The sequence below is a fragment of the Poecilia formosa genome, unplaced genomic scaffold (genome assembly GCF_000485575.1).
Source record: "Poecilia formosa unplaced genomic scaffold, Poecilia_formosa-5.1.2 Scaffold547, whole genome shotgun sequence".
NCBI lineage: Eukaryota > Metazoa > Chordata > Actinopteri > Cyprinodontiformes > Poeciliidae > Poecilia > Poecilia formosa.
The window spans coordinates 139,265-151,205 of NW_006800486.1; the positions used below are offsets into that span (position 1 = coordinate 139,265).

An 11,941-nucleotide genomic window follows, 5' to 3' on the forward strand; every position below is an offset into this window, starting at 1 on the left:
CCGCCCAGTGTGAGCTCGTGGTTCGTTAAGCTCGGGATCGTCCTGATTGATTGGTTTGGATAATAACCGGCTGCTGTCCGGTTCCGCTCCGTCAGATGATGAACCAACACGGCATGACGTGTCGGACGAGACACGGCTGTTCGGAGAGGTCAGAGGTCAGGGAGGGGAGACGTCCGGCTCCAGTCCTCCATGCAGCAGATTGTTGGACCTGAAGCATCAGGAAAACATCTGAAAGCTGCAGGAGGCTCCCTGAGGAACGCCAGGGCTTCATAACATCAACAGGAAGTGGTTTCAAAATAAAAGCTAGAAAACTAAACGGTTTAATTTGCAGGGGCATTTATTTTGAAGACACAAAGCTGCTCTGCCTCTCCTGGTTTACAGTAAAAGAACTGTTCTGTACTGTCAGCAGGTGGCGCTATGTGAATAATTAAATCCTGGCTCTCTGTTATTATTATCAGCTTATTTTGATCATTAAACACCAAACAACTTCATGAGCTTTAACACACACAGTGGAAACCGTCTGTTGGAGCTACAGCCAATCAGAGCCGAGGAAACCGAATGGAGCTATCGGATTGGCTGCTTTGCTAACACCAGCCAATCACGTCTCTAGTCACATTTTTATTAAAATATTTTACATATTTAATATGTAAAGAATCTGCAAAGTTTCTGTGAAAAGTTTTGAGTCACATTTCACAGAAAAATATGTGAACATTTGGGCTAAGTGGCTAACTGGTTGCTAACTGGTTGCTAACTGGCTGCTAACTGGTTGCTAACTGGCTGCTAACTGGCTGCTAACTGGTTGCTAATTGGAAATTACAAAAATAAACCAGAATAAGGTTTTTAAATGTTCTAAATATTCTCAGACAGATTTGAATTTTTATGTCTGATGTAAAGAATAAAACGGATCCAAATCAGAAAAGGTTTTTTTTTTTTCATTTATTTTTAAACATTTTTTTAACAGGAAGTGACCATTTAAAACGGAAGTTTGTGGTTTAGAAGCTTCAGAGAAAAAGTTTCTGTTAGAAGGAAGAAAAACTGATCAGCTGATCATATAAATAAAGATTAACTTATAGTTGAAGCTTAGATATTAAACTTCTTAATTTTATTCTAAGTTTAGAGAAACGCAGCTTTATGAAACATTACGAAACATTTTTCAGGTTTCTTATTTTCTCTTCTTCTGTTTTATATATATATATTTTTTGCTGTAGATTTTTTACTGTTTCTAAATTATATTTTAATTCATTATATTTAATTATGAAAACAATTTTGGCTAACTTTGATGCCAAAGTTTGTTTTTTTTGTGTTTATTCGCCTTTTAAATGACTTTTATATTTTTACTGTTTTAAATTTAACTTGTTCATTTGGTTCAAGTTTTATAAACTTCTTGATTTAATGTTTTAAAATTTTAAAAATGTTTTCTATAGTTTTATGCTTATAAACTTTGTTAGTTTAGGAAGAACTCATGTAGCTTATTTAATTTAGATACAACTTTCACTTATTGAGCTATGAATTAATCTACAATCTGCTGTGAATCTTTTTATTTCCATCTTTAGTTTTTTCTTTCTATGATGAAAAAAATTAAACATTAAAGTTTCAGGATTTTCATTCATTTCAACGTTTAATTATAATTAAACTTTTCCTTGTATTATTTAGGGGATAAAAATATTTTTAGCTCTAAATGAATGATTGTAATTATTTAAAATGTATATTTTTAACCATATTAGTGACACATTACNTTTTTTTTTTTTCATTTATTTTTAAACATTTTTTTAACAGGAAGTGACCATTTAAAACGGAAGTTTGTGGTTTAGAAGCTTCAGAGAAAAAGTTTCTGTTAGAAGGAAGAAAAACTGATCAGCTGATCATATAAATAAAGATTAACTTATAGTTGAAGCTTAGATATTAAACTTCTTAATTTTATTCTAAGTTTAGAGAAACGCAGCTTTATGAAACATTACGAAACATTTTTCAGGTTTCTTATTTTCTCTTCTTCTGTTTTATATATATATATTTTTTGCTGTAGATTTTTTACTGTTTCTAAATTATATTTTAATTCATTATATTTAATTATGAAAACAATTTTGGCTAACTTTGATGCCAAAGTTTGTTTTTTTTGTGTTTATTCGCCTTTTAAATGACTTTTATATTTTTACTGTTTTAAATTTAACTTGTTCATTTGGTTCAAGTTTTATAAACTTCTTGATTTAATGTTTTAAAATTTTAAAAATGTTTTCTATAGTTTTATGCTTATAAACTTTGTTAGTTTAGGAAGAACTCATGTAGCTTATTTAATTTAGATACAACTTTCACTTATTGAGCTATGAATTAATCTACAATCTGCTGTGAATCTTTTTATTTCCATCTTTAGTTTTTTCTTTCTATGATGAAAAAAATTAAACATTAAAGTTTCAGGATTTTCATTCATTTCAACGTTTAATTATAATTAAACTTTTCCTTGTATTATTTAGGGGATAAAAATATTTTTAGCTCTAAATGAATGATTGTAATTATTTAAAATGTATATTTTTAACCATATTAGTGACACATTACAGATTTTTGTTTTTATGAACAATTGGCCAAAATAAGGAACTTTTCTCACTTTAATTAATTTGTTTAAATCAAAGTGTTTTTAGTGCAGATAATTAAAACTGATTCATTTTTACAGTGAAATGAAACAAATTAAATAGAGAAATTTCGATCTGTTTGAAAACATGATTATTTTTTATTTTCTTTTATTTCTGAGTGAAGTTTTTCATTTTGGACGAGTTAAAATAAAAATGTAGAAAAATGTAAATAAATTTTAAATAATTTTCTGCTAATAATTAAACTGAGAATTTGGGATTATTAAATATAAATAAAATCATTAATAAATGTGAATTTAGAGGCTTTTGAGTGAAGAAATGATGTTTTAACAGCATAAAGGAGTTTAATGTTAGTTTGCTGCTAAGATTCTTAATGAGTCACATTTTAGTTTTAAAAAATTATAATTTTAGCTCATTTCTAGAATAAGTTTTAGAACAAACATGACTTAAAATAAATGTTTAAATCCTAAATAAATCAGAGTTTTAAGTATTTTTCTCATGCCTGTGACGTCATTTTATTAGACATTAACGTGGATGAATGAGTGAAAGTGTCTCAGTGTTGGAGGCATTACATCATCATCTGTCGCTGCAGCCGCAGGAATCCTGCAGCTGCAGCAGCGACTCGTTAGAGCTGCAGCTGCTGCAGCTCAGTCTATTAACTGCTTAATAAAAATAAAGGGTTAATTTACTGACTTTTCCTCATAACTTTAATATTTAATGAATCTGTAAAAACATACTTCATTAATCTGATCATATTTCATATTTTCACTTCTTCTTGTTTTCGTTCTGCGTGTTTTCAGGCATCATCTCATCCTGCTCTCACTCCCACCTGCTTCCAGATCAAACCGGGAATTTTTCCAACATTCCCAGTTTTTATTTCCGTCCAGTGAAACCAGGACGGTCCCGCGCACCACGGGGGCGCGCACGGGCTTTATTTATTCGTTTTGATTTTATTTTCGTTCACGCCTCCCATCGAGCACTCATTCACCCCACCTCCACACACACACACACACACACACACACACACACACACACACACACACACACACGCACACACACACACCGTCAAGCAGCATGTTATTCCGCGGACACACCCACCATTAATGCACAGCGATATTTTTCCTGCATGATAAACATCCAGATATTTGCATATTTTGATCATAATTTTGTTTAAACTCGGTTTTATTTTCTACTTGGATTTTCTTTTCTTTTTCTTTTCCTTTGAACTCATAAAGTCATTAAATCAACATAAAGCCTGCGGGTTTTAACCGTTTTTCGATCTAAAACGGGATTTTCATCTGTTTTCATGTATTTTTAAAGGTTTGTGCTGCAGCCGAATCGGAACCGAACCACGCTGCGGGGATCCGGACTCAGAGAACCGGATCAGTCCCGATCAAAGCTGATTTCTAACGGGCTTGTTAAATCCAGGCCACTCGGTCGATTTTATTCGATCCCTCTGCACATATCCCGCAAATCCTCCCGCAAATCCTCCCGCAGCTTCGCTCAGATTTCACCGGAATACAACAATAAATCGGTCCAGGCGGGTTAAACTGACTCTCATTTCTGATTCTTTCCCTCCTGAATCTGAACAAAAGGAGACGGATTCATGGACTGAATAATTCAGGTTTTCTCTTCCAGTCACGCACGGACTCACGGACGCGCGCAGGAGCCTCCTCCACAGCGCCGTTATGTAACAGCAAAAACAGCATCAGCTCCGATGAAGCGTCCGGAGGTCTGAGGCGTTCAGCCGCAGCCTGCGGGGACCCGGTTCGGTTCTGCAGCCGAACCGAGCCGGCAGGCCCAGCATGGCCCGCTCAGTCACAGAGCACTAGATGCTACTATTATTATTATTATTATTATTATTATTGTTATTATTATTACAAACAGAAGAAGGTGTGAAATCGTGCACGAGCAGAGCGCGTGCACCAACTTCTGTGCGCGCGCTCTGAGGGAAATTACGGAGATAAATTTACATGTTTTTATTTCTGTTTTATGTTTTAAATTTAGATTCAAAATAATGTTTTTTCTAGTGTTCTTATTTCCGGACAGTCGCACTGCGGCGGGATGGCTCTGAACACCGACTACAACCTGGAATCCACCGTCTAATATCTGGAGTTCTACCTGTTATTTACCACCACTTCATCTAACGAACTAAAATACATTTTCGATAAATGTAAAAAACAATGACTTCTATCCAGATCGAAGCAGTTTTTATTTTCACATTTTCAACGATTTTATGAAGAATTCAGCAGCAAAACGTCTCCAGCCTGGGACAACCAGAGGAAGAGGAGGAGGAGGAAGGACGGAGTAAGGAGGAGGAGGAGGTATGGAGGGGGGCATCCCCCTTGTTAACGCACACACATGCACACACACACATGCACACACACACATGCACACACTCTAAATGTGAAGTGAAGCCCCGTCAGAGCCTCACATGGCTCCGCTGCTTCAGCTGAAGCCAAACTGGAGGAAACAAAACGCCAATATTTTATTTTTAATAAATTCACCAAAAAATATCCAAATAAAATCAGGTCTGGAGGGAAATGAAACCAGATGAAAGAGTTTCCCTGAGCGCGCAGGAAAAACGTGCAAAAATGAGAGGAAATGAGATTTAAAGAGGAAAAATGTGAAATGATTAAAATGAGAAGAAACGTAAAGTTTCCCGCTCACCGATGTGAAGAGCCAGCAGGAGTGTGAGGCATTTGGAGGACCAGGTTACTCCCATCCTCTGCGTCCGCCTCTCACCATGAGAGCACAGATTCACAAAGTTGGAGAGCCGCAGAGGAGGAGCCGCACATTCCCCGCAAAAAACGCAAAAAAAAAAAACAGGCGCAAACAGCTACATCCACCGCGGCGGAGCTCCTCTTCCTCCTCTTCCTCCTCTTCCTCCTCTTCCTCCCGCTGGATGGTCCCTCCTCTGCAGAAGTCTGCGGGTTGGTGCTGCTCCGCTCCGCTCCACCTCGCACTCCGCTTTACGCGTCCCGAGTGAGAAAAGAAAAGACGGAGAGAAAGCTCCTCCCTCCATCCCTCCATCCCTCCATCCATCCATCCCTCCCCGGATCATCCCTCCTTCCATCAGCATCATTCCTCATATTTTAGGATCGTTTCCCTTTTTTGGTTTATTTTAAGAGGAACTGATGACTAAAATGTTCTGATTGAAATAAACACCATATTTACCACTGAGTCACAAACAAAAATAACAAAAATGTGTTAATTTATGACAAACAACCAACATTCTACAAACTTAAAGGCCTCATTCATTTAAACAGGAAACTGTAAATACATTTAACTCAGATCTGTTGCTTTTATAATTAAAATGATTCAAATATTTTAATTTTCACTGATCCAACGACTGGTTCTGGTTCTGGTTCTGGTTCTGATTCTGGTTCTGGTTCTGGTTCTGATTCTGGTTCTGGTTCTGATTCTGATTCTGGTTCTGATTCTGGTTCTGATTCTGATTCTGGTTCTGGTTCTGGTTCTGGTTCTGGTTCTGATTCTGATTCTGATTCTGGTTCTGGTTCTGGTTCTGGTTTCTTCCAGCTGGATATTTTCTAGTTTGACGTTTTTCCCTGAATCTAACTCGATTTATTTTTAGTGAACTTTTTCCTCGCTGATCTTCGGTCGGCTGAAGGTTTAAATGTTTCACCTTCTCATCTGATGGTTTTCCTGCTTTTTCTCTGGTTTAAAATCCTTCTGATAGATGCAGAGAGAAACCTGGAGTTTCTCTGGGTCAGAGTCACACAGCACTGCCAGTCAGCTGGCTGAAAAAAGGTTGCTACACTCCCCTCCATTTCAATGAAGGAAAATTCAGCTGTTTGTCATTTTTTCTTGGAGAAACTTATATTAAACTTTTATGTAAGTTTCTCCAGGAGGAGCAAAAACTCTTGTTTAGTTCAGGTTAGAAAAACTAATTTCCGTTTTGGGGACATCAGCATCATGCATGTCCTTAAAGGGCCGGATGTTGCAAAATGTATTGATAAACTATCTATTATCAAACTGTTAAGTGCTGCAGCTTTTTCTGCATTCAACGAGCTCTAACATTAAATATTTAACATCTTTCCACATTATAATTTGGCACTTTAAATAAATAAAACTGATTTAATTTGAGTGAATAATATTTATGCACACAACTGTTGCCTTGAGGTTCTGTTTCTGTGGCCCTCTAGAGCCTCCAGGGCCACATAAACACATTATGATGGGCCAGATTTGGCCCACAGGCCTTCAGTTTGACACATGTAACCGTTACATAGATTCTAAACACAGTTTTTAGGTTTCAGACTAATTTATGATTCAGCTTTTACAAGTCAAATTATTATTCAAGTTCTAGAAACAATTGAATTGAACTTTGGTAATTAATATGGAACCATAAGTGCATTTAATAAAATTAACTAAAATGTGTAAACTGCAGCAGAAGGATTATTCTTGTATTATTTAAATAAACAGTGTTTGTACATAAGAATCATTTCTTATATAAATAATAGTTTGAAACCACATATTTAGGCCCATCAGTGGGAATCAGATTGTTTGAATTTCATGTCATTTTTGGCCACAATTAATAAAAAAACACTCAAACTTTAGAGACATTTTTTCTGTTTGAATTTCAAAAAGCGGATAAAAATAATCTATTGTTCGGAATCAGATTTATTGATGAATATTGTAAATAAACAAGGAATCAAACTTCAGTTTTCACAGCATCCATAACTCATAACTTCACAGTCATTAGTTGCATTAAATTGTTTTGCAAAAGGAATTTTATAAAACCAAGAGTAACAAAATAATATTGAATAAACTGTGAAAACACAAAGGAAGTGTTTTGATATTTGATTTATACTGAGACTGTTCAAATTTATTCAATGGTTTCAACAAAGATATATTAAAAAATAATTTTTTTAATATTTAAAAGCTTACTTGTAAAAATCCAAAGAATAATCTTAATATTTTTTTGATTGTTGTGTTAGCATAGCTACAACCTAATAAGTTTAATCTTTGTGTTTGAACTTGTTTTGTTCATAAATACGTCTCAGAAAATAACAATTATTGTTTGTTATTTAATTGCCCCTTTCTTTAACTAAGACAGTGGCAATTAAACTTGCTGAAACGCTGTTAGTGCTGATGTTCTTAATTAACAGGGGGCCCTTGTCACATTCTGCTCGGGGCCCCAAACAACGTTGGACTGGCCCTGACCGCTGGATGTGAAACGTGACATAAAAGTTACTAAATTAATAATAATAAAGTGTAAAAACAGAGAATTAGCTGCTGTAATTAAACACCTGGAAGGACAGATGGAAATCTGATATTTATTAAGGAGTGAGGAAAACAGGCTCTTTGTTCAAACCTGAAAAACGATCCATGAGCTCATCTAGTGAAACAGCGCCCCACCGGTAGCTAGTGGTACTACAAGCTCTCTTTTCTTTACGTTATCCTCCTAGCAGGCCGTCATGTATGTAAGCAGGCCGTCATGTATGTAATGAAGCTGTTTTGATCTGGAAAAAAGTTTCCATTTGGACCGTGAAGATCTTTTCCTCTCATTTCAGTTCATTGGCTTAAATTTAAACCGGATGTGAAGCGAAACCTCAGAAAACCTGAGAGGACAGAAAAACTGGAAATAATGAATGACCGAGGATCTCTCAGGGTCTGAGCGAGAGAGAGAGAGTGTGTGTGTGTGGGTGTGTGTGTGTTTGAGTCACACACACAACGAGGGGGTCTCTCCTCCTCCTGCTGACGTCAGCAGAATCTGAAACAATCCGGATCTCTGCTGCATATTAACGCACATATTTCCTGAGGTGATGCAGCGCTGCAGCAAGAGAACACACACACACACACACACACACACACACACACACACACACACAGAGCGAGAGAGAAAAAGAGAGAACTCTCAGCTACACCCTTCACACTGAAACTTTAAATAAATCATTTTTATCTGTTTTGGTGAAAACAAATCAGACCTGGGAGCTGCGTGGATCTGCGTGGGTCAAAACACCGCACAGCCACGCTGCCGACAAGGTGTGATGTCTCTGTTTGACCTTGTCTCCCGACTTTTACCGTTGGACCATCTGTCCAATCAGAAGCCGGCACACAGCTGGACAGACTCTCTCACCTCCTGCCCCACGTGTGGCGATTGGGGACATCAGTGACCTCTGCTGGTGAACAACAGGAACTGCAGGAACACGGAACTTCTGGTTCCAGTTATTTTTCCCTGTTTTTATTTAAATCTTGAACCTTTTTTATTCTCTTCTGTCTGGTATGATCAGTTCTTCTCCTGATTCACTAAAAACTAAACTAAGAAGATGAAAACTGTTATTTTTATTTATTTTTATGACGGATTCAGTTTGTTTTACGTGCCAACACCGCCCTCTGGTGGTGGGGATATGTATTTGCAGCAGTCTGCGCTTCTTGCATGTGTTTTAAAACTCAAAGTTTTTCTATTTTTTCCGAAGTAAACATTTGTAAACTTTAACAGGTTTATTAGGAATCTTGTTCACATTCCTTAAAGTGTTTATGAAACACAAACTGAGTCACTGTATTTATGAAAAAGCTGATTATGAAATATGAAACTGATAAACGACATTAAAATTACACATTTTGTAAAAAAAAACAACCCCTGAATAATGTGTCCAAAAATGTTCTATTTTTTTCTTTGATAAACATCTGAGAACATCAGTTAACTGGACTTTGACTAGGCCGTTCTAACCCATGAATGTGCTCTGATCTAAACCATAATGTCTCTTGTTGGATGTTCAGGCTGGAAGCTGAACTTTGACCCCGGTCTCAGCTCTTCTGCAGGTTTTCCTCCAGGACTTAGCTCCATCAGCATGATGCTGCCACCACTAAGTTCACTAACAGGACTTTCACCGAGAGTTACAGCTTCAGGCTGTTTACCAGAGGGGTGTACTTAGTTTCTGATAAACTTTTAATTTTTTGTTGTCAGTCTGATAAATAACGAGCGTACAATCAGTTTGTGTTTTTGTTCACGTTTTATTTCAATGTTCCTGTGAAATGAGTTCATGAATGAACTGGTTGAGTTTCCCTTTCGACCCGTTTTCTCTCTGTTTGTTTATCAATCTGAAATTTAAAACCTGAAGCTTTAATCTGTCGGACGGTTTAATCTGACGTCTGGAGAAAACAGGAAGCGATCAGCAGCAGCGAGTCGGAGCGACCCGACCGGAGGAAACCAACTTTTATCAAACCAGGAGTCAGCAGATTTTAATTCTGTAGAAATCTGTAGCTTCTCTAAACCGACCGGAGAGAAACGGGCCGCTGCGACCCGAGAACGTTCTGGAGGAACTTTACTTCCCCAAACGTCACAAACTGAACCGAGACGTTTAATATCTGCTTTAATGGACAAATAAATACATTATTATCATTGTTAAATGTTCCTGAAAACTCAGAGTTATATGAATCATTTGGACCAATCATCGTTTTTCAGCCAAATTAACATAAATAAAACAAACTTGAAAATCAAAGTTAATGATGGTTTAATTTGTGATATTTTGCATAAAATGCTGAATTTTACCAAAATGAACAAACTTCTGTTCACTGAGTGTGTTCATTTCTGACTGAAACACTTTATTTTATGCATCATTTCATCAGTTTTTACATGTTGGATGTTTTTTAACTTTACATAAAAAATATACAGAAATATTTGATAAATCAGAAATATCCTGACCCCCCCTGCATTATCTGTGTCCCCCGTCTGGCTCACGACCCCCATGTTGAAGACCTCTGACCAAAATTATTTAAATATTTGACCCCAAGAACCCAAAGCCTGCTTGGTACAAGGCAGCAGAATGCTGATGCAAATACCAGAGAGTAGAAATCAATCCAAACTGGCTTACAGGTAACGTTTCATCAAGAAATAGGAGCTTTTTAAAAGTCAATATTCTTCAATATTGATCAAAATAATTTTCTTCATTTATAACATGACATTTTTCTACCAGTGAATGAATCTGCCAGTTGAATTAGGAATTTTATTTTAATATTCAAGAAGTATTAACTTAAAACAAACTCCTACAGGTTAATGAAATGTTACCTCTAAGGTCGTTTTGTTTTAAGATATTTGAACCAGAAACTAGATTTTTTTAAAAAAAACACTTGGTAGGATTTTGTATTTTTGCAGAGTAATAAATAAAAAGTCATTTATTATTAATATTACAGCCAGAAGTTGGTTCTCTGAACCATTCAGTGCAGCAGTTTTTTTATTTAAAAAAAAATCCATAAAATAAATCCTAAAATCCAACATGGCAGCCATCGGATGTGAAAACATGAATTCATCCTGAAACAGTTTGATGAGCTTCAAAGTGTCAGGAAAAATGTAAATTAATCAGTTCCAGTTTGTTTTTATGATTTAATATGAAATATTTTTCATTTATTAATGTAATAAAACAGATAAGGCTAAACACATTTAAATTGGTTCAAAGTGTTTTATTTTAGACTTTCTGTAGAAAAATAGTTAACTTCTCTCTGAATATTTTATTTATTGCACAGAGCCTTTAATTTTGCTGATGGAAAACTTAGCAGAGGTCAAGGTCAAGGTCAAGGTCAAGGTCACCTTCAGTCTGACAAGCTTCCTGTTTTATGAGGATTTTCCTCCAGTGATGTCAGAAATTCATCAATTTAAATTAAAAACAAGAAGTGAACAAAATTCCAACAATAATTTAAATTCATTAGAAGTAAAACCTGATAATATTAGTTAAAATGTTTGCTGGTTTTATGTCTCGTGGTGGCCGGTCCTCAGAAGGAGAGGAAACTCTGCAGCAACGTTATGAAAACAGGAAGTGGAGCTAGTGAATAAAAAGTGATGCTGCGCCGATCGGATCGTCTTCTGATCGGATCAGAACCGGGCCGGGCCGACACCTCTGCGTCTGAACGGTGAGTCTCCAACTGCAGACGATTTAATCAGCAGAAACTCAGAAAGATGGAAAAACTTTACTGACATACTTTTACTTTATTCTAATGGTTCAACTTTTTATGATAAAATTATCAATTATGTAAATCTGGAGGAAGAAACGTGACTCTAGAAAACAAACTGCTCCTGAAATATGAAAGTTGAAGATTTAAATTTGTATTTTATGTTATTTAAATATAAAAATATGATTTCAGTAGTTTTTTTGGACATAAACAGTGAGTTATTAATGACATTGTTCAGAGGTGAAAGTTCAATTCATGAAGAAATATTAAATCACATAATGAGGTTTTATTGATACAAATAAATGTATTTCACAAATGTTTAACAGTAATAAACATTCCCACTTAAAACTATTAAACAAAATAAATAAAATCTAGTAACTGTTCAACTCAATGTAGTAATAAATGAGGAAAAATCTGATTTAAATATAAAAATATGTTTGCAACATTCA

At 35.8% G+C, this 11,941-nt stretch overlaps 1 protein-coding gene across 1 annotated transcript in view; it reads right to left on the minus strand.

The window, feature by feature from the left end:
- The window catches only part of nrn1a (neuritin 1a), a 14,873-nt gene extending 9,294 nt beyond the window's left edge, over window positions 1-5,579 (minus strand). Inside the window, exon 1 of the mRNA XM_007540532.2 lies at window positions 5,253-5,579. Coding sequence (XP_007540594.1) covers window positions 5,253-5,307 — 55 coding nt within the window. The 5' untranslated portion in view covers window positions 5,308-5,579. The remainder of the gene's footprint in view (window positions 1-5,252) is intronic.
- Window positions 5,580-11,941: the final 6,362 nt, after the last annotated feature.